This window comes from Acipenser ruthenus, chromosome 44, assembly GCF_902713425.1.
Source record: "Acipenser ruthenus chromosome 44, fAciRut3.2 maternal haplotype, whole genome shotgun sequence".
NCBI lineage: Eukaryota > Metazoa > Chordata > Actinopteri > Acipenseriformes > Acipenseridae > Acipenser > Acipenser ruthenus.
Window position 1 is genome coordinate 7,267,912 of NC_081232.1, and position 24,311 is coordinate 7,292,222.

The following is a 24,311-nucleotide window of genomic DNA, read 5'->3' on the forward strand; positions in this document are numbered from 1 at the left end:
TACATAACAACAAAAGACCACAACTTTTACTGATGTCACACATGTAAGCCCGCCCTCCCATTCCTACAGCCACGACCTTTCCTCTCTGTATTACAGTTTGAAAGCTCGCCGGATAGTTTGAAGTTGGATAGTTAGGAACGCTAAGTAACGCGGCTCTTAAATTTACAAAAAAAGTTTTGTTTTAAGCCCGGACGTGTGTACGTGCATACAGTAGGTATTTATAAACTAGTATATTTAAAGTTAAATTTGTATTACAGCTACAGACTGCACTGACAGCTGCCTGGAAGACAGCTAGACTGCACTGACACCTGCCTGGAAGACAGCTAGACTGCACTGACACCTGCCTGGAAGACAGCTAGACTGCACTGACACCTGCCTGGAAGACAGCTAGACTGCACTGACACCTGCCTGGAAGACAGCTAGACTGCACTGACACCTGCCTGGAAGACAGCTAGACTGCACTGACACCTGCCTGGAAGACAGCTAGACTGCACTGACACCTGCCTGGAAGACAGCTAGACTGCACTGACACCTGCCTGGAAGACAGCTAGACTGCACTGACACCTGCCTGGAAGACAGCGAGACTGCACTGACACCCGCCTGGAAGACAGCTAGACTGCACTGACACCCGCCTGGAAGGCAGCTAGACTGCACTGACACCTGCCTGGAAGACAGCTAGACTGCACTGTCACCTGCCTGGAAGACAGCTAGACTGCACTGACACCTGCCTGGAAGACAGCTAGACTGCACTGACACCTGCCTGGAAGGCAGCTAGACTGCACTGACACCTGCCTGGAAGACAGCTAGACTGCACTGACACCTGCCTGGAAGACAGCTAGACTGCACTGACACCTGCCTGGAAGACAGCTAGACTGCACTGACACCTGCCTGGAAGACAGCTAGACTGCACTGACACCTGCCTGGAAGACAGCTAGACTGCACTGACACCTGCCTGGAAGACAGCTAGACTGCACTGACACCTGCCTGGAAGACAGCTAGACTGCACTGACACCTGCCTGGAAGACAGCTAGACTGCACTGACACCTGCCTGGAAGACAGCTAGACTGCACTGACACCTGCCTGGAAGACAGCTAGACTGCACTGACACCTGCCTGGAAGACAGCTAGACTGCACTGACACCTGCCTGGAAGACAGCTAGACTGCACTGACACCTGCCTGGAAGACAGCTAGACTGCACTGACACCTGCCTGGAAGACAGCTAGACTGCACTGACACCTGCCTGGAAGACAGCTAGACTGCACTGACACCTGCCTGGAAGACAGCTAGACTGCACTGACACCTGCCTGGAAGACAGCTAGACTGCACTGACACCTGCCTGGAAGACAGCTAGACTGCACTGACACCCGCCTGGAAGACAGCTAGACTGCACTGACACCCGCCTGGAAGACAGCTAGACTGCACTGACACCTGCCTGGAAGACAGCTAGACTGCACTGACACCTGCCTGGAAGACAGGTAGACTGCACTGACACCTGCCTGGAAGACAGCTAGACTGCACTGACACCTGCCTGGAAGACAGCTAGACTGCACTGTCACCTGCCTGGAAGACAGCTAGACTGCACTGACACCTGCCTGGAAGACAGCTAGACTGCACTGACACCTGCCTGGAAGGCAGCTAGACTGCACTGACACCTGCCTGGAAGACAGCTAGACTGCACTGACACCTGCCTGGAATACAGCTAGACTGCACTGACACCTGCCTGGAAGACAGCTAGACTGCACTGACACCTGCCTGGAAGACAGCTAGACTGCACTGACACCTGCCTGGAAGACAGCTAGACTGCACTGACACCTGCCTGGAAGACAGCTAGACTGCACTGACACCTGCCTGGAAGACAGCTAGACTGCACTGACACCTGCCTGGAAGACAGCTAGACTGCACTGACACCTGCCTGGAAGACAGCTAGACTGCACTGACACCTGCCTGGAAGACAGCTAGACTGCACTGACAGCTGCCTGGAAGACAGCTAGACTGCACTGACACCTGCCTGGAAGACAGCTAGACTGCACTGACACCCGCCTGGAAGACAGCTAGACTGCACTGACACCTGCCTGGAAGACAGCTAGACTGCACTGACACCCGCCTGGAAGACAGCTAGACTGCACTGACACCTGCCTGGAAGACAGCTAGACTGCACTGACACCTGCCTGGAAGACAGCTAGACTGCACTGACACCTGCCTGGAAGACAGCTAGACTGCACTGACACCTGCCTGGAAGACAGCTAGACTGCACTGACACCTGCCTGGAAGGCAGCTAGACTGCACTGACACCTGCCTGGAAGACAGCTAGACTGCACTGACACCTGCCTGGAAGACAGCTAGACTGCACTGACACCTGCCTGGAAGACAGCTAGACTGCACTGAAACCTGCCTGGAAGACAGCTACAGACTGCACTGACACCTGCCTGGAAGACAGCTAGACTGCACTGACACCTGCCTGGAAGGCAGCTAGACTGCACTGACACCTGCCTGGAAGACAGCTAGACTGCACTGACACCTGCCTGGAAGACAGCTAGACTGTACTGACACCTGCCTGGAAGACAGCTAGACTGCACTGACACCTGCCTGGAAGACAGCTAGACTGCACTGACACCTGCCTGGAAGACAGCTAGACTGCACTGAAACCTGCCTGGAAGACAGCTACAGACTGCACTGACACCTGCCTGGAAGACAGCTAGACTGCACTGACACCTGCCTGGAAGACAGCTAGACTGCACTGACACCTGCCTGGAAGACAGCTAGACTGCACTGACACCTGCCTGGAAGACAGCTAGACTGCACTGACACCTGCCTGGAAGACAGCTACAGACTGCACTGACACCTGCCTGGAAGACAGCTAGACTGCACTGACACCTGCCTGGAAGACAGCTACAGACTGCACTGACACCTGCCTGGAAGACAGCTAGACTGCACTGACACCTGCCTGGAAGTTTGTTTCTATAATAACCACCTGCTAGCGGTTATTATAGAAACAAACAAATACACGTCTAACTTTAAATATGCTCGCTTATAAATACAAAAAAAGAGGAACTTTAAATATACAGATTTTACAATCGAAGGGTATTTACCACGAGCATTACCCTGTCTTCAAAGCCAGGCCGCCACAAGAAAAAAAGGGCAGGATAAAGACAGAAATAAATGAATAATCACATGCATTAAACCTGTCCTGTGTGGGTGTGTCTGGTGTCGCTCCCTCTGCTTTAGACGAGTCTCCTCCTGCAGCCAGAGAGCCGGGACTCCGCCCACAAACACTACAGGCGGAGTGATACCAGACCCACAGCAAGTCGGCTGAGTGAACACAGCGGATAAGCGTTTAAGGTAAAGTGTTTTAAAGTTGTGTTTTTATTGTTTGCAAAGGGAATGCTTTGTCTCGTTATATTTATTAATGTATGTGTTTATTTATCCTGCCTTTTATTCTTTAGTCTGGCTTTGAGTTTGAAGACGGGGTAATGCTCGTGTTAAATACCCTTCGACTGTACAATCTGTGTTTTAAATACATTATTTATAAAAGAAAAATAGGTTTTGTTGAGCCTGATTCGAGTATATAATTTTTTTTTAACATTGTTTGAATTTTATTTATTTTAAAATGCTGTGATGGCATTTGAAAGCTCTGCAGTTTTAAACATAGCGCCGGATTAAAACGAATAGCAAACTACAACCCTGTACTCGGTGGCGGTTTTAGATTTTGTCAGATGCTTCTTTCTTCCATTCATAAATATAATCTCTATTAAATACAGGTTTGTAGTTTGCTATTAGTGGTTGGGTCAAAGTGTTTTTAAACTACGGTCCAGCGCTACAACACATTACAGAAGCGCATTACCGCACGGAATTGTGGGCATTGTAGTTTTCTGTAGAAACGGGTCGAAGTGGCCGAGTAATAGACACGAAGCGAAACTCAGGGAAGTTGACTCGCTGCTCCCATTAAGACCCGTTATTACTCTCTTTGACTTGAATTTTTACTTAATTTCTATTATAGGAAAAATAAAAATAAATAAATACATCCACATTTTTATTTTCATTTCCAAATATGAACTGGGTCTCGAGAAGGCAGTGAGTTACTGTTTTGGGTCCTAACATAGAAACGTTTAAGAACCCACAGTATGGAGGATATTCCATGCCCAAATTCAAAATAAATAAATACAGGAATAAATAAATACATTAATTAACTAAAATAAATACATGGGCATTTATTCATTCATTTATTTATTCATTCATTCATTCATTTATTTCCCTTTTTATTTATTCATTTATTTATTTATTTCCCTTTTTATTTATTTATTCATTTATTTATTCATTTCTCTTTTGTCACTTTTCATTTCACTGTCCATTTCATTTTCTGCTTCGTTTTCATTTCGATGTGACGCGAGCTGCTGTTCTTTTTACATTTCACTGTGCTGAAACTACTACTGTCAATCACAGCCAGTGGGCGGTATCAACAACTCCATTGGCTGATGATTAGCCAATGGCGTTGATGCTGCCCACTGACTGACACATTAGTTGATTGTTGGCTGTGAAATTCAAAACGAGTTTGACTAAAGTTACAGTTTATCAAACAGAGCCTGTCCTGTGTTGTATTTTTTTTTCATTGAGAAATACTCATACATGTTGGTAGTGTCTCGCTACTTAATTTAAAATAATATGCAAATGAAATGACACGTGCGAATCAAATTGATGCAAACTCTGTGTCTCAGAACTGCGATATATATTTTTTACATAATTACAATGTTAAGCCCCGTGTTAGTGGGGTAAGGGGGAGTTTGTGTGTGTGTGTCGAGTTCTGGTAATTTACATATTATAGTTAAATTGTCTAGAAAACAATGTGCTTTTTAAAATTCCACGTGATTGATGAGCTCTAGTAATGCTAGTTGGAAAATGCACATTTCAGCATTACAAGAGCCAATCAAATGACGTGAGAGCACAGTGGGTGGAGCTCATTTGCATACAAACTCCAGATTTAGCTGGCCAGTTAAATATTTAGCTAAATGTTAAATCTTGTAAGTAGATTTATAAATTATATGTGAATGTACACATTTAATATATATATATATATATATATATATATATATATATATAATTTCACAACATTTTATAAATCTGGGGAAATATACAAGATTTAAGTTGAATCTGGAAAAAAAGAAAATATGAATCCTTTTTTTTACACATGGAACTCCATATTTTAAGGTTTTAAGATAATTTCTTTCATTAAAAGAGCAGATTAACAATGCGCTTTTCCTGCCATGGCGTTAACTATTGAACCTTTTATTTAACCGCAGTGATTAATGGATTATGTGCTCAGTGTTTGATTAGATAAGACAGTCATTTCACTTACTCGTAAACTTAATTAAAAAAAAAAAAATCGTGGCCGCTACCAAAAGCCTGGTCTTCGCTGCTGCATTTTTAAAAATAAATAATTAAATAAAATCTAAACACTGTAAAGATTCAACTTTTAGAAATGTGAATTATCTGCAACACAAGAACAACTTGTTTTGACATTACGCAGCAAATGAGCTTTTCAGGGTTTAAGCTTATATAAATTGATGTAAGTGAACAGAAGTGAGGTGCCCCAACACATAGCCCACATGTTTGAATTTCTTTTATATTACCGGTAAGTAACTTCCATTTATAAACCCGGTTTATATCAAGTCTTTAAGAAATCGCACTGGTGGTTTTATGGTATAAAATAAAAAGTGCATTGCTTAGATGTTATTAAACTCGACTGTGTTTGACTCGATCGCATCGTCAGCGCGGAAAACAAAGCCTGGATCTGCAGCTGTGCTGTGAGCTGCATGCAGCTTGGAGAGAGAGAGAGAGATGTAAATACTAGTTTATTAAATATTGTGTTTAAAATAGATACCTTTTCGGAACAGACTGTTAAGTATGCAAGGTATACCGATATTAAAGTACGTGTTTCTTATATAAAGAACATCAAATATGTAGGCTGTGTGTTTGTATCCTAATGTCCTAAAGTGAAGCCGGACTATTTTTGTAAATAAGATTGTGTTTGGAATTAAAATGCAAACGAAGTCTAACAATGAGTTTACATGGCCTATGTTAACTTACATATCTGCAGTATACGGTTCTTTTTCTAATGTCTAAACAGCGGCAATTTTGAGGTGGATAATGGAAATGAACGCTCCGAATAAGCGGCTGTCCCAATTAAACGAGAGGCAGTTGAGACGACCCGAGTCACGCTTTTTTGATTCTTAATGAAAAGAAAACGAATGAAATCACATCACATTACGATTAAATGATAAATACATAATTGAAAATACGAGTCAATGTTTTTATTATTACTAAACAAACTGAATCGCACCTGCGATGCTGACACGCCAACTTTCTTTACAAGAGCAACCTGAGAAACCACAGGAGACTCCGACACCGACTCCGACTCCTCCTTCACCTTCAAGAGCTCAGCGTGCTTTACTCAATGTACTCAAGTCACAGTGTAATCACACACTCCCTGCACAGCGCTGCACCACCTGTCTTGCTCTGAAAAGCGATCTCCATTCATCATTTGAAAATACTGCATCCCAATTAAACAAAGTGACGTCCCAATTAAACAACGTCAACAGCATTGAGAAGAACCGTCTCCAAGAGTTGTATCCCATTTCAGCAGCAATCCCAATTAGGCGACGCGCGCGTGTGTGCAGCCAGGTTAGTTTATAATAAGCAGTGTTGGAGTGTATTCACAAGGGTTCAAAGTTGGCATGTTTGCTGCAGGCTGTCGGTCCTGAAAAAAAGGGAGAGACCCTGTGTCTCCTGCAGCTGAAGTGAACCTGCAAGAGAGGGTCATGGGAAGTGTAGTTTTTCTGGTTGTTAATCTGTAGGCATTCACAATGGCTCTTTCCTTGTGGGGTTAATTTCATGAAACTTTCCTGGAGTATATAGTCTATAACTAAGAGCGCTGTGATGTGTAATAATAATGATAAACAGACAGACGAGTCTTTGAATATTTAGTGACTCCAGTGTGTAACATGGTATGAATTTAAGATTTCTCTTGTGTGTCGGTACAGAGATGCAGACGGAGCGTGCAAAGAGGATGGACCCTGCAGGAGAAGAAGCGTCCCTGAATTCACCTGAGCTGCCCTGGAACCAGTAAGACCCCCGATCCAGTATTGTACTCCAGAGTTTCTTTTCTCTTGGCTTCAATGTGTGCCCTTCTCGTCCTGCTCACTGCGCTGAGTTTGATGCTTCACTTTCTCCTCTTCTTGTCTTCTGTTCTGTTTCAAGTTTCTGCTCGCTATTGAACTTGTTTCATTGGCACCGGATCACATCAGGCAGCCTGGGAGCAAACTGTCCCAGTGAGTGTCCGAGTCATAAATGTGCTGAACCCTGCGTGTCTGTTTACAACCCTCTGTGTGTGTGTTTATAACCCTTTGTGTGTGTGTTTATAACCCTGTGTGTGTGTGTGTGTCTCTCTCTCTCTCTCTTTCTGTGTTTCTGAACCCTGGTGCTGTGTGTGTGTGTGTGTCTCTCTCTTACTCATTCACTCACTCACTCACTCTCTGTCTCTCTCACTCTCTGACTCTCTCACTCTCTGAACTTTTTGCTCTTCTCCTGTTCAGGCTCTATTTGAAGAGAAGGACCGAGTCCAGGATCCAGTTAAGGAGGAGAGTGTTCTTCACTGGCCCTGCTGCTGCTGCTGTTACCGGGGTATTGGCAATCCTCATACTGGCTGCTGGCAGTGTGAGAAGCGACAGTGAGTTTGTGACAGTCCCGATCTCAGTGAACTGTACTGAGGGGCAGGACTGTATCCTGAGCTGCACCTTCTACTACACAGCCTGGGATGAGACGTCAGGTGTGATCTGGAGAAGAGCAGAAACGGATCACATCGTTCACAGTTACTATAAGAATACAGACCAGCTTGCCCATCAGCTCCCTCAGTATGTGAACAGGACCAGTCTGTTTGATTCTGAGCTGCAGCGTGGGAACGCTTCTCTACTGCTGAGGAGAGTCAGGGAGGAAGACGCTGGGAAATACAAGTGCTCTGTTTCCACTCCCAGACTGTCCGGGTCGGGCCTGACTGAGGTAGTCGTGGTTCCGGCTCCACCCACAACAGCACCAGCTCATGTGACAGTCCCGAGCTCTGACCGACACGCCTGGTGGGGTTTAGGAGCAGTTCTTCTTTGTGTGATTGCAGGGCTCTGTGTCGGTCTGTGGCTCTATAAAATACGCGCGGGTCACAGGTGGAAGTACAACAAGGCTTCTAGTCCAGCACAGGCAGTGCCGTTATCAGACGTGATCGAGGAGCCCAGTGAAGTCAGACCGCTCCCCTGCACTGCTCAATTTACCCAGTTTAATACAAGCTCCCAAAACGAAATAGTCACTTTGAATTAGGAAACGTGATCAGTGTTGAAGAGAAGTTTTTTAAATCGCATTGTTTCCGAGACAATTGAACTATAATCTGTACTCTCGTTGTCTTTGCACGATATCAGAACACTCCAGCAAATAGATACAGTAGTTTATTCAAAATGACATTAACCTCTTCAGCTCCAGGATGCACATCAAAGGAAAGAGCACTTGCATTACCATGCTTTTAAAATTAACTATAAAAGCAATAAGTATTATCTTTATCAAAACATATGTTATTTATTGTTCAGCCTGAAACTTGTACATTGATAAGCATGAACAAACCATGGAAAATGAACCAGCAAAGCATCTTCATTGCAAAACAACCTCATGAAATACTGTTAATAGGAAAATAAGGAAACTGTGTAAATATGAAGAAATAAGTTTATACTGTGGGCTCACAACACACTCAAAATGCTTAAACTGGTAAAGCCATAAATATTTTCAAGCCTTAGAAAACTTGCAACAATATTTCACAGTGTAACTCTATATAACTGTTTATTGTTCATAAAAATTACACATGTATATTTAACCTTTTACAAAAATGTTTTTTATGCATAATTTTGTATGTGGTTTACATTAAAAATATATATATATATTTCTGTTATATATATATATATATATAAAATATTTTTTTGCAGTGTACATTTTTCTAACTAACATATAGATATATAATGTATGTCTGTTTTGTTCTACAAAATAAAATGTAAAAAAAAGATAAAACGTTTCTGTCTGTCTTGCTTTATTGAATATGACTATCGAGCACACAGGAGCCTAAAGGGTTAATAAAATGTTATAAATGTATTGACTTTTTTCCAAATATTATTTTATACCAATTTCGGGGGTGAAATTACCAATTAGAATAATGTCTAAATCTGGTACCTGGAGTGCACATTCATTTTGAATCTGGAGTTGAAGAGGTTAACTCAGACACTGGCACACAGATACAGCAGTTATGAAACATGACATTAACTCAGACACTGGCACACAGATACAGCAGTTATTAAACATGACATTAACTCAGACACTGGCACACAGATACAGCAGTTATTAAACGTGACATTAACTCAGTCACTGGCACACAGATACAGCAGTTATGAAACATGACATTAACTCAGACACTGGCACACAGATACAGCAGTTATTAAACATGACATTAACTCAGACACTGGCTCACAGATACAGCAGTTATGAAACATGACATTAACTCAGACACTGGCACACAGATACAGCAGTTATTAAACATGACATTAACTCAGACACTGGCACACAGATACAGCAGTTATTAAACATGACATTAACTCAGACACTGGCACACAGATACAGCAGTTATTAAACATGACATTAACTCAGACACTGGCACACAGATACAGCAGTTATTAAACATGACATTAACTCAGACACTGGCACACAGATACAGCAGTTATGAAACATGACATTAACTCAGACACTGGCACGCAGATACAGCAGTTATTAAACATGACATTAACTCAGACACTGGCACACAGATACAGCAGTTATGAAACATGACATTAACTCAGACACTGGCACACAGATACAGCAGTTATTAAACATGACATTAACTCAGACACTGACACACAGATACAGCAGTTATTAAACATGACATTAACTCAGACACTGGCACACAGATACAGCAGTTATTAAACATGACATTAACTCAGACACTGGCACACAGATACAGCAGTTATTAAACATGACATTAACTCAGACACTGGCACACAGATACAGCAGTTATTAAACATGACATTAACTCAGACACTGGCACACAGATACAGCAGTTATTAAACATGACATTAACTCAGACACTGGCACACAGATACAGCAGTTATTAAACATGACATTAACCATTTCAAAGGAAAGAGCACCTCAAGGTTTGCCGTCTATTCTATTTTGTTTTTGTTTCAATCTGATCTCTTTGTGTTCATGCTCTGAGGCAGGGTTAGTAATATGATGTGTGTTTTGAAGTCAGGAAGGAGAGATTTTTTTTTTAATTATTCTGTTGGGATGAAACCACATGTCCTTATTTTTTATATATTTTTAGTTAATCATACGTTTCTAAATCACAGACTTTTTGAACTGTAGTTTAAAATTGGAAAAAGCTTTTTATTTATTTATTTATTTTATTTTGCTAATAAAAGTTAATAAGAGTTTTTGTTTATTATACAGTGAAGTAATTACCTGTTTATTACAAATGCAACTATGAATAACTGAACGATGACAAAACTGCCTCTGAATGTCCCTGATCAAAATATTCTGGAATGCCCCACTGGTAACTGTATTAACAAAATGTGAAGAGGATGCCTTTAATCCTCAAAAATGTGATTTAAAAAATGGATTTCTCGTGTGTGCACCGATCCCTGTGGAAGCTGTGGAAACATATGTAAGCTGTTTATTTTTATTTTATGTGTTATTACAGTATTATTGGTTTTGTTTTGTTTTTCTTTGAATAAAATGTAAATAAATAAAAATTCATATGTTCATATGGAGCTGTGGGAGGGAGGTGAAATTCACTGGACACCAGCAGGGGTGTATTTAATAATTCAGCCACAAGGTGGCACTGCGCTGCTGGCTCGCTTGGATACCAACAATGATAAACATAAGAACATAAGAAAGTTTACAAACGAGAGGAGGCCATTCAGCCAATCTTGCTCGTTTGGTTGTTAGTAGCTTATTGATCCCAGAATCTCATCAAGCAGCTTCTTGAAGGAACCCAGGGTGTCAGCTTCAACAACATTACTGGGTTCCAGACCCTCACAATTCTCTGTGTAAAAAAGTGCCTCCTATTTTCTGTTCTGAATGCCCCTTTATCTAATCTCCATTTGTGACCCCTGGTCCTTGTTTCCCTGGGTCGACATTGTCAATATCTTTTAGAAACTCAGACACTAAATAAGGAGCCAATGCTTTCTGCACACACACACGCAGGTGCGTCAAAATAATAATACAAACAAAAGACTAAAGCAAAAAGGGAAAATAAAACACAGTAACCAAACTACAACCTGCGCCCTGCTGTTCTTTTAACTATACATTATGGGGCTGCCCAGGGTTTCCCCGATAACTAATCCACCCCGTCTGGTCTTGTTCCACGGCTGTCTTGTCTGTCTGTCTCTCCTCCTCGCTTCAGAAGCTGTGTAGGGTCTGGAACGCAGTTTCCAACCACAGCTCCCGCTGTCATGCTTCCTAAAGGGACAGACCTGAGGAATAGCACAGCATTATTTATATAGGTCGAGTACCCCTCAAGGCCCGCCTCCCGACCACTCACAGAGAGAGAGAGATCTGAACGCCAGGACAGGCACACTGCCTGACTGTAACAGCACACAGGGAGACAACCACATATTTGGTCAAAAACCCCTATACTGCACACCCAGAAAAATACTGCAATTGGAAACCCAGAAATCCAATCATTAACAGACACCTTTCTGGTCACCCCATACCCACATAGTAAATAAGGTGTAAATCTGAGTAGATAATCTGAATAATATATATATAATCAGACAGCTCTAAAATCTAAATTAAAAATAAATAGGAACACTAAACAGAAAAAAATGGAAAGAAGACAATTGGTTTGACGAAGATTGTAAGAATTTAAGAAAACAACTTCGACAATTATCAAATAGAAAACACAGACAACCAAGATCTACGCCTCAGTTACAGTGAGACATTAAATAATTACAAACACACACTCAAAAAGAAAAAGAACAACCACATCAATAAACAACTGACAGAAATCGAGGAGTCTGTTAACTCAAACCAATCCTGGGAAAATTGGAACAAACGGAATAAATCAAAACCTGACAAATTGGCTATTCAAAATGGAAATACATGGAAAGAACATTTTGAAAAACTATACAAAACAATACCACAAAATGAACAAATATTAGACCAAAACAATATTTATGAAAAACTAAAACAAATGGAATTGTCAATTAAAGACAATCCGAACCCCCTCGACTCCCCGATCACTGAGCAGGAGCTAAAGGAGAAACTGCAGGCCCTCCAGAATAGAAAAGCCAGCGGGGCAGACAGCGTCTCCAATGAGATGCTGAAACACAGCAGCCCCAAGCTGCAGGAGGCCCTGCTCAAACTCCTCAATATCATTCTAAAGGGGGGTTATTTCCCTGACATCTGGAATCAAGGATTAATTACACCCATATATAAAAATGGAGACAAATTCGACCCCAATAACTACCGGGGCATCTGTGTGAGCAGTAATCTGGGGAAGGTGTTCTGCAGTATCATTAACGCCCAGATACTGGCCTTCCTTACCGAACACAGTGTCACACACTACACCTATCTAGCCTAGAAATCAGCGCGTCAGGGAGTTTCAACCTGGAAGTGAATGCACTAAAAGAAAAAACACACAGGGCATTTTATGCTATTAAGAGAAAAAAAAAGCTGGTCCTGAAGCTCACTGCACTAACACACACAACACCAACCAGCTTCAGGACAGCTCCACTCTAACACATACAATCAGAGTCAACCAAATTATAGCACAAAACAAGCAAGAATATCTTATTCATTGGGGGGCACACAGTTTGCTATCAGGCCCTAGAAAGACACTACACCCTGGCTGAACACCTGACCAGGCTGAAAAACAGTAAACAGACACAGACCTTAACAAAGTACAGGCTCAGTGAGCACAGCCTGGCCATCGAGAAGGGCCGACACAGGCAGACATGGCTGCCCAAAGAGGACAGGCTGTGTGATCACTGTCAGCTCAACCAGGTCAAGACAGAGATACACTTTTTACTGCAGTGCACAAAATATAAGAATATAAGAGTGTAGCGGTTCGCTACAGTACTGACTTTGATGCCAGTAATGTTGTCTTTTAGTTTAAGTATAAATGTAGTTTTATCCTATAGCAGTGTTAAAGAACTTCAGTACCCAGAAGGCATGGCGTTTATAAAGCAGTATGGCTTAATTTTATTGGGCTGTTTTTAGCTTTAATACCTACTGGCAGAGGAAGCACCAAATGAAACTATACCTGTTCAAATACTTCCAGCTGACTCGTATTGTGTTCACAATGTGCTATATCTGTTGATTTGTTTACTTGGTTGTTTGCTGATGTGGTTATTTTGTATTGCTGGGATCAGGGGTGAACGGGATGTTGTCATTTCAATGCTGTGTCAGTATTTATTGTATATGGTGAGTTATCTGCTGGTACGGAACATAAACACCATAGTACAATTTGAATAGTTATTAATTGTCCCTTGTGTTTTTTTTGCTGTCGGTATTTCCAGCTGATTTGGGAGTTATTAATTTTGTAACCTTGATCGGTGGTTATTTGAGTGTTAATCTGTACCCAGATACACTCGATATAGAGCGTCCACTACAAGGGAAGCCTTCTTCCCAAAAATACAAAATCTCTGCACAGATTTTTCAGACTTGCCAGACCCAGAAAAACTCCCCATCCTCCTCGGAGAGCAGACAAGCTGTATAGAAGTGGCAGCCCAGGACACAAGCGCCTGCCACAGCATGAGGGACAGGGAGTGACACTGAGGCTCCTCACACAGCCTGAGGGACAGGGAGCGACACTGAGGCTCCTCACACAGCATGAGGGACAGGGAGTGACACTGAGGCTCCTCACACAGCCTGAGGGACAGGGAGTGACACTGAGGCTCCTCACACAGCCTGAGGGACAGGGAGCGACACTGAGGCTCCTCACACAGCATGAGGGACAGGGAGCGACACTGAGGCTCCTCACACAGCATGAGGGACAGGGAGTGACACTGAGGCTCCTCACACAGCCTGAGGGACAGGGAGTGACACTGAGGCTCCCCACACAGCCTGAGGGACAGGGAGTGACACTGAGGCTCCCCACACAGCCTGAGGGACAGGGAGTGACACTGAGGCTCCTCACACAGCCTGAGGGACAGGGAGTGACACTGAGGCTCCCCACACAGCCTGAGGGACAGGGAGCGACACTGAGGCTCCTCACACAGCCTGAGGGACAGGGAGTGACACTGAGGCTCCTCACACAGCCTGAGGGACAGGGAGTGACACTGAGGCTCCTCACACAGCCTGAGGGACAGGGAGTGACACTGAGGCTCCTCACACAGCATGAGGGACAGGGAGTGACACTGAGGCTCCTCACACAGCATGAGGGACAGGGAGTGACACTGAGGCTCCTCACACAGCCTGAGGGACAGGGAGTGACACTGAGGCTCCTCACACAGGGAGGAAAAGAAGAAGAAATAAATACATAAATAAATAAACGTTATAGAATACATATATAAATGTATATCATTATTCTCATTATTACTGTTGTTGTGATGTGTTTGAAGTACCATGTTGTTTTTGTTTTATTTAGACATGTTTTAAATGTTACTTGTAAAGATGGAAATTACTCATCATTGCTTTGGCAATACTTGAGAGAGAGAGAGAGAGAGAGAGAGAGAGAGAGAGAGAGAGAGAGAGAGAGAGAGAGAGAGAGAGAGAGAGAGAGAGAGAGAGAGAGAGAGAGAGACAGAGACTTCTCTTGTGTGTCGTATATTAACCCCTTTTCACGTTAGAGCATATCCTGGCACACCGGGTGATCTAAAGGCATGCCTATATATGGGAGTAGAGTGTGTGGTGTGACGAGGAACTGGTAAGATCCACCAATCAGAATGTGTCTATAACATCACCTGTAAATGAGTCAGCTGGGGACTGCTTGTTTAAAAACGATGTGATGTGTTTCACATTTGTGAAGCAAGGCAAGGTCTGGTGGCAACATCTATTAAACAGACTGCTACACAGATGGCTTTAAAACCACTTACTAGAGGATAAGTTGATCATAGGAATTTAAGAAGATAACTGCACTCGGACCACTCTACCAAGGACGCACTGTAAGAGGCTTTTTAAATATACTGTTACATTATCACTGTAATGATTTGTTTTCACTTTAAGTCTTTACAAGAAATTGCTTCACAATCTACTAATGGAAGGTCATTATTCTCATATTATTGTGCTTTAAAATATTTAAAAGCATGCCATGTGGTTGCTAAAACGTGATATATATTGAAACTAAACTCTTACTAAACTGTACACGATCTGCATATATGATTTGATTATTTTAACATACTGTCCTTTATGCAGTTAGTAGAGTTTTCCATTTGGTGATTTAAATGTTATTGAACACATGTATATTCTTGCTTGTCTCGGGGTCTTTGGAGTTGGGTTTATATTAATATATTATTTTCCAGTTTATATTGATTGTGATGGATTTTGTATCTGACATATTACAGTGAACAAACTACCATGCACAAGTGAAGAGTTAGAATTATATTCAGAATGGAAAAGGCATTTCGTAGGTGCGGTTGAACTGCAGAACAAAATGCCTAGTTTCCAGAGAGGATAAGGTTACAGAATCTTGAATTTAAGATTTCTCTTGTGTGTCGGTACAGAGATGCAGACGGAGCGTGCAAAGAGGATGGACTCTGCAGGAGAAGAAGCGTCCCTGAATTCACCTGAGCTGCCCTGGAACCAGTAAGACCCCCAATCCAGTATTGTACTCCCGGGTTTCTTTTCTCTTGGCTTCAATGTGTGCCCTTCTCGTCCTGCTCTCTGCGATGAGTTTTGTCATGAATTCTGAGGGTTCAGGTTTCATACATACTCTTTTTATTTGCTCAGCACACACTCTTATCTCAGGGGACATGCTAGGAGGACAGAGATGTTATTACTCCTAATGGGGTATGGTTCATGCATTGGACCCGCAATATATCCACATTACTATTTTAGTACTCAAGAAATTCACTCATGTATTTAAAGTTCTTTTTACGAATCAGAGTATGATCAGTACTCATTCGGTTTATTAACGGTTAAATATTGGATTGAGTAGCTACAGGCTACTTCATATCCCCAGCTGATAGACGCTCTGGGCAGTCCAGTGTCTTAACAGATATCAACGTTAACACTTTAATACATTTATATGTATTTGCAAGGCCTGCGGGCAGGCCAAGAACACATCACCCAAAGCACCCAATGCTATATTTCAGCACATTCAACAGAATACTCTATTAATTCGAAAACATAGTGTGAATCCCTTATAGCAATGCATTCAGTACATGTGAGATAAAATAATAATTGATTAATGCTTACCCTTTAATATGAATCGTAAAAGAATATAAATGTCTTCACCAGGCAAATGAAACTGAGTTCAATCAACTCAGTTGTGTAGGTCTGCAGATAATGGACCACCTCCATATTTTATTAGAAATTCCCAGATTACTAAATAATTAATTTTCTGCAAAACAACGAGTGGACTGACCTATTTCATGGAGCAAGGGAGCCATCTACTGGCGGTACAAGTATAGTCTCTCTTTATCCTTCCTTCAAAAAAACCTCTAACCCTTTATTTTTTATATCAAAGTACATTCCATATTTGAAATCGCCTAGTACATGTCTAGCATATCTGCCCGTTCCCAGCAGGATTCAACTTCTGTACCACGTTCAACTCTAGTTGGTTCCATAACAAGTCCCTTGATCCAAAGTTTCTCCAGCACAGGTGTGGATTTCCATGGCCTGACTTCATTCCTATAAGATACTTGGACACGTTTAGCTGTACATATTATTTCTATATATTTCCTTTTGTTCACACCGGGTCATTTTGCAAGGTATGCCTTCCATCCAGAATACTAAAGGAGGTCAAAACTCACTGTGATTCATATTTTTAGGCACTCAGTTGTTGCCTTGCCCTACATCATCAGTTGGCAGACTTAACATAACTGAATCTGAATCAGTTGATGAACCATGCATTGTAGCTTACTGAGATCCTCCATGCAAAGGAGTCTAGTGTTTAAATACACGGAATAACTAGTTCAGCGTCACCTGCGACATTTCCCCCTCTAGGTTCTTTAAATGAATCAGATTCAAACCAAGACTCTGGGTCCTCATAAAGGACACGAATAGAGGAAAGCTGAGGTGCATATAACAATATGTTTACATGGGTTATAAAAATCCTCATTATTTTACTTACGTTTTTCAAATATTAACACGTTTCCAAAATCCTTACTGCTTTATGAAATGGATATTTATCATTCCCCACATCCAGGAGTTACACAAATATATCTCTTTATATACCATAAGGTCTGCTGGAAAGGTATTTAAAGATCATCCTATATAAATGTCCCATTAATCCCTGGGACATAAGGAACATCTTCAGCAGATTTCAATGCTCATGATATGGGTCCTTGTTTATTCATCTTATTATTTTATTTTATTTTATTTTTTAATGTATTTGTATTATTATTATTATTATTATTATTATTATTATTATTATTATTATTATTATTATCTGGGAAAGCAGCTTGTAACAGAGAAAAAAAACTCGCTTCTCGATCAACGACCTGTCTCACCTTTCGGTTATTTATTCACAAGGTCTTTATTGAAATATGAGTGCAAGTTTTTATTTTGTCTTATTACAAGCAGATATACAGTATCTGTTATAATTAATATATCTCCCAGACTTGAATAAACTTCAAAGTGTCTTAATGTTAAAATGTTCTCAAAATGATGTTACAAAAACCCATAGGTCTTAACAAAGTATACATAATTACTAAAACCAAGACAGGCTCAACTATCCAAGAAGTTATTTTTATTTCAAACTTATAATATTTCATTGCTTACAGCAGCATACCCTATTGGCTGCTTCCACTGTATCTGTACCTAAGGAGTTAATCTGGCTTCCAGCTGGCTTGCTTATCAGTGTTGCTATGGTTTCCAAGCAAGTTTCACTCCCTCTTTTCAGTCCTGGCCAGTACATATACATTTAAAGCACAGACTAATCTCCTTATCTCCTTCATTTGGCAAAATGCCCAGAATACATCAAAACTGAATTTAAGAAAGTGTTAAAAGGAAAAATATTGATTGTACATTTTCTTTCTTTTTTTAAAAATAGTTTTGCAATACAGAAGCTGCTTGCTGTATTTCCAGAGGACAGTGTATATTAACACACTTTTTCAATTACTTTCCAAATTGCTCTCTTAAATCTCCGTTATTTTCCTTTGCATGGTTTTACTTTACTTAACAAGACAATAATTCTGTTACATTCCTTTTATGAAAGCAGTTTTATTTTAATAATAGTCAAATGGATCCATTAAAATAATTACATTTATTGTATAAACGGTTTTACTTTCATTACTATTCAAATGTATTATTACTAATTTTGATTTCAAAGTTGTTTTTTTTCAATTCATGTAATACAATAAAACCATGTCGTGCTTCAATTACAACCCTTACAGAATTACTAGTAAACTGCAATAACAATTTTCTTTCATTGTTAACAGAATTTCATTTATTTAAATTATACTCTAGTTATAAATAGTATAATGCATTCTTTCTTTTCCTAAATTATTTTAGCCAAATTAATAAATATGTCTTTAATTTTTCATGCAATTTATAATCCAAATATTTATTTTTGATTCTTAAGAAACAGTTACTTCATTCATGAAAATATTTTCAATATAATATTTCCAGGTACAGTTCTTAATTTGTTCCATTTGCACAGTGACTTTATCAAACAGAAGTCTCTCTCTCTCTTACCTCTGCCTGCCTGCATGTACCACTAAAGTACTGGCAAAGTAACACACTCTATCTGCTGTTCTCATATTACCTCAGTAGTTGTCAGCTGTTTCTTTATGTTTTTGGTATCTCCTACTTTTGAGGAGTGGTTCCACAAAATCCATCATTACTTTTTACCAAGGCTGTTCCCTTTCAAGCTGAGCATGGGTTCCACTGCCCTTCTATTGTTTTCCATTTGTTATAGGCAGGGCAAACATTCTTTGCAAGCTTCCACAGTTTCAGCATACAATTCAGGACACCTGACTTAAGATTCCCCTGAGTGCACTATGTAATGCATTTACTCCTTAGTGAGCTGTCAGTAATATGATCTGTCAGCTTGCTTCAGGAGGCACTATCTTTCTGCTTGTTTTAAACAGTTTGTATAAGATCCCTGGTTCCAGCTGGTATCTGTCTCCATTTAGCAGATATTCAGACAACAATTGGCTATCAGTGAGCAAACTAATCAGCCTTGCTGCTGATGCTAGGTAGGTCAAATTTTAATAACCTTGCACTGCTTCTTATGCCAATTCATCAGCATGATTATTTCCAATTATTGTTACTTCCTTCCCCCTCTGCTGTATGCTGAACACTGATTCTATTACTTATTCATTTGTAAATCTCTCTCCATATACCAGCATGTGCTATAGGACTACCCCTACAACAGAATACTCTCTTAATTCTAAAACATAGTGCGAATCCCTTATAACAATGCATTCAATGCATGTGAGATAAAATAACACTATGTAACACAATTTTTGTTCCTGGGTAGTAAGTGTTATTTCCTAATTGCTTATGCCTCAAAAGTATAGAAAATGGCTATTATTCCCCACAGACTTTGCTTTTGTGACCAGGACAGTGATATTTTGAAATGTACCTATTTCCAATGAGAAAACAGGCAAATTTGTGTCTTTTCGTTCACATAAAGTCAGAAAAAAACAACATATGAATCCAAATTAACATGTATTTATACTAAAGTAATACAAAAATGACTACAAAAGATTTAGAAGTGAGTAGTTTTTCAAGATTTACGATTATACTGTAAATCACTTTCACGAATCAGCCCCCAAATGTAGTCTCCCATCATGTTCTCATTATACTGTCCTTGGTAGCGGCGTTCAAAGTCCAGTATATCCTGGTGGAAGCACTCGCCTTGCTCCTCCGAATACGCTCCCATGTTCTCCTTGAATTTATCAAGATGAGCATCAAGGATATGGACTTTGAGGGACATCCTACAGCCCATTGTGCCGTAGTTCTTCACCAGTCTCAACCAGCTCCACATAGTTTTTGGCCTTGTGATTGCCCAGGAAGCCCCGAACCACTGCGACAAAGCTGTTCCAAGCCGCTTTCTCCTTACTAGTGAGCTTCTTGGGGAATTCATTGCACTCCAGGATCTTCTTTATCTGTGGTCCGACGAAGACACCGGCTTTGACCTTTGCCTCAGACAGCTTAGGGAAGAAGTCTTGAAGGTACTTGAAGGCTGCCAACTCCTTATCTAGAGCTCTGACAAATTGTTTCATAAGGCCCAATTTGATGTGCAGTGGTGGCATCAGCACCTTCCGGGGGTCCACCAGTGGCTCCCACTTGACGTTGTTCCTCCCCACAGAGAACTCGGTCCGCTGTGGCCAGTCCCGCCTGTGGTAGTGCGCCTTGGTGTCCCTGCTGTCCCAAAGGCAAAGATAGCAGGGAAACTTGGTAAAACCGCGCTGGAGACCCATCAGGAATGCCACCATTTTGAAGTCTCCTATGACCTTGATGCCATCTCAGAAAAATGCAGATATGTATCCACTTAGGCAGCTGGAACTAAACTGAACTGGTGGGCTTAAGGCCCCTGTATTTATACTACTATTTATATTACTGGAAAGTTCTAGAAAGTTCTAGAAGTTACTCCAAGTTTACTCAGCACTGAATCTATCTGGAATGTTCTGAAAAATAGGTAAATTTCAAAATATCACTGTCCTGGTCACAAAAGCAAAGTTTGTGGGGAATAATAGCCATTTTCTATACTTTTGAGGCATAAGCAATTAGGAAATAACACTTACTACCCAGGAACCAAAAAAAAAAAAAAAATGTGTTACACGGTGTAATAATTGATTAGCGCTTACCCTTTAATATAGATCGTAAAAGAATATAACTGTCTTCACCAGGCAAATGAAACTGAGTTCAATCAGCTCAATTGTGTAGGTCTGCAGATAATGGACCTCCTCACCCTGCATGGTGTGAGTGTGGTGCTCCATTGTAATTATTTGGAGTTATATAGGTTTTTCGTCTCATTGGAATACATGGGATGCCTCAATTAAGTCCAGTCGTTAATCTGTTGAGACAGTTCATAGCTTTTTTTTTTTTTTTTTTTTACAAATAATAGTTTTCAAAAGATCCGGGCCATCTTTTCAGAATTAATTGGAGTCATGTACCAATAAATTCAAGACTTCATATTTGTCAAACTCCAAACCTATGATCTCATTCCTTGTTTTCCTCCGAGCCCCTCCTTTATCTGAAAAGTCAAGTGAACCAAGGTTCCCAGGATCCTGGTCTATAATATAATATAAAAACACTACTGTTATATGTGCAAGCAAACACTATTTATATATGTGTTATATATGAGAGATGTTCTTAATATGTGACATCATCTCTAATTGATTATATTTTAAAAATTAAAGGTATGTGTTTCTTTTAACCTCATATTGTGTTTCATCATGTTTTTAATGAGTCAGTTTTGATTCCATATACTATTGTCTAACAGAGTATTTGACAAAAGATTGCCCCATACAATATTCAAGTCAATTAGTTTCACTAAGTTTAAGTGGTAATAATTTTCATTACAATTATTTATCCCTTAAAAGGTGCACTAACCAGACTCTAACCTGTACCTCTCTGAGAATATGCTATTGCAAGCAATTTCCAGTGTCTCTTGTTTTTTCAAGGCCAAAGTCTATGCAAACACTTTTTTAGATATATGACCTATCAATGTCTGTTATGCCATAATTATTGCATATTATTTCAAGATATATTCTAATCTGTGCTAAACCACTAATTCCATAAACCTTAAATTCCAAATCTATAAGACTTGCAGCTTTGCTAGCGTGGAATGTAAGAAGACCCCTCCTTTCTCTACAGCCTGTACATCTTGATAAGGAGAGAGGCCCCTTTTTCAATACTAGGCAGCAGTTTCAAAGAATCACATTATAATGACTCCATCTACCATCATTAGACAATAGTATAGTGCATTAATAACAAGGTACATTGTAGTATATTATTACAAACTAACACACAAACATAGCATAATACCTTTTATATTCTGTAATGCAATGGATATCATAATGTCTAAAGGTCTTTTTGATCAATAGAAGGAGAAAGAAACTGTACCACTTTCCCATTTAATTAAATTGAATACTGCTCCGGCTTTTAATGTTTTTATCACTATAGTAAAGTCATGAACAAGCAATACCACTCGTCAGTTTAAATAATATGCTTTCTCATTATACCAAATACTTAAAACATATTATTAATCCTATGAAATCCAATAGGTATTTTTAGTTTCAAATATAATTCTGTCTAGAAAAGGTTAATCATTTACTTTATTAATTTGAAATACCTTTGTGTCTAATTTCTATTTTTTGACCATAATAAACTATAAACAGTGTCAATTAGCACTGAAACTTTTTTAACTATAAATGTGGCATTATAAGATCAACTTTTAATTAATTTACTTCAGTTTAACAGTTGCCCCTAGAATTTATAATATCACTTTATTTCTTTGGTGATTCCCTCTAAGATTTAAATGGAAATACAGGCCAGTTATTTATACATTCAACTTATATATATTTTATAATGACTGAACTAGGTTTGACCCTGTCCTTTGTTCATACAAAATCCAGTCGAAACTGGTTTTTTTCTTAAGACCTTGGCTGCTAAATTTTAATTGTTGATTTATATGTTGCAAATAATCCTTTCTAATCTTGTCTTTGGAAACATACATTTATAGGTGGGATTAATGCCCACTTTTTTAGCCGAAATTGTGCATTTTTATCAAGCGTCATGCTTTCTAAAGATAAGATATATAAGCAATAAATTGTTTATTCCATATTTTATTAGAAATTCCCAGATTACTAAATACTTAATTAGTTTTCTGCAAAACAACGAGTGGACTGACCTAGGTCATGGAGCAAGGGAGCCACCTACTGGCGGTACAAAGATACTCTCTCTTTATCCTTGTGTGTGTGGGTGTGTTATAACCCTGGTGGTCTGTGTGTGTGTGGGTGGGGTGTGGGGGGGTGCTCTGTCTGTCTGTCTGTCTGTCTGTCTGTCTGTCTGTCTGTCTCTGTGTTTCTGAACCCTGGTGTTTTTTTCTGAACTTTTTGCTGTTCTCCTGTTCAGGCTCTATTTGAAGAGAAGGACCGAGTCCAGGATCCAGTTAAGGAGGAGAGTGTTCTTCACTGGCCCTGCTGCTGCTGCTGCTGTTACCGGGGTATTGGCAATCCTCATACTGGCTGCTGGCAGTGTGAGCAGCGACAGTGAGTTTGTGAAAGTCCCGAGCTCAGTGAAGTGTACTGAGGGGCAGGACTGTATCCTGAGCTGCTCTTTCAACTACACAGCTGGAGGCTGGGATGAGAAGTCAGGTGTGATCTGGAGAAGAACAGAATCGGACCACATCGTTCACAGGTTCCGCAACAACATAGACCAGCTTGCCGATCAGTCCCCTCAGTATGTGAACAGGACCAGCCTGTTTGATTCTGAGCTGCAGTGCGGGAACGCTTCACTGCTGATGAGGAGAGTCAGGGAGGAAGATGCTGGAGAATACAAGTGCTCTGTTTACACTCCTAGACTGCCCGGGTCGGGCCTGACTGAGGTAGTCGTGGTTCCGGCTCAACGACATGCCTGGTGGGTTTCAGGAGCTCTTCTTCTTCCAGTTCTTCTTGCTCTTTGTGTGATTGCCGGGCTCTGTGTTGGTCTGTGGCTCTATAAAAAACGCACAGGTCACAGGTGGAAGTCCAACAAGGCTTCTAGTCCAGCACAGGCAGTGCCGTTATCAGACGTGATCGAGGATCCCAGTGAAGTCAGACCGCTCCCCTGCACTGCTCAATATACCCTGTTTAATACAAGCTCCCAAAACTAAATAGTCACATTGAATTAAGAAATGTGACCAGTGTTGAAGAGAAACTTTAAAAATCACATTGTTTCCCAAGACAATTGAACTATAATCTGTACTAGTATTGTCTTCGCTCGATATCAGAACAATCCAGCAAAGAGATACAGTAGTTTATTCAACATGACATTGACCTCTTCAGCTTCAGGATGCACATCAAAGGAAAGAGCACTTGCAGTACCACGCCCTGCCTGCGCACGTCAAGGTTTGCCGTCTGTTCTCTGGGGTTTTTATTTTCAAT

At 40.7% G+C, this 24,311-nt stretch overlaps 1 protein-coding gene across 2 annotated transcripts; it reads left to right on the forward strand.

Annotated features, from left to right (window-relative positions):
* The first annotated feature begins 3,205 nt into the window (after window positions 1-3,205).
* On the forward strand, window positions 3,206-9,168 carry LOC117967124 (CD276 antigen-like). 2 transcript variants are annotated; one of them, XM_059012264.1, is made up of 3 exons: window positions 3,206-3,339; window positions 7,035-7,116; window positions 7,587-9,168. In XM_059012264.1, the coding sequence occupies exons 2-3, from the start codon at window positions 7,037-7,039 to the stop codon at window positions 8,356-8,358; spliced, it is 852 nt and encodes a 283-aa protein (XP_058868247.1). In that variant the 5' UTR covers window positions 3,206-3,339; window positions 7,035-7,036; the 3' UTR covers window positions 8,359-9,168. The 2 variants fall into 2 exon arrangements, with proteins under 2 accessions (XP_058868247.1, XP_058868248.1); XM_059012265.1 differs by lacking the exon at window positions 3,206-3,339 and adding an exon at window positions 5,237-5,626.
* The last annotated feature ends 15,143 nt before the right edge of the window (window positions 9,169-24,311 follow it).

Coding starts and splice junctions, on each gene's coding strand:
- LOC117967124 (XM_059012264.1), top strand. CDS start 7,037: ATGCAGACGGAGCGTGCAAAGAGGATGGACCCTGCAGGAGAAGAAGCG. Junction 7,117..7,586: donor CCTGAGCTGCCCTGGAACCA/GTAAGACCCCCG, acceptor TCTCCTGTTCAG/GCTCTATTTGAAGAGAAGGA.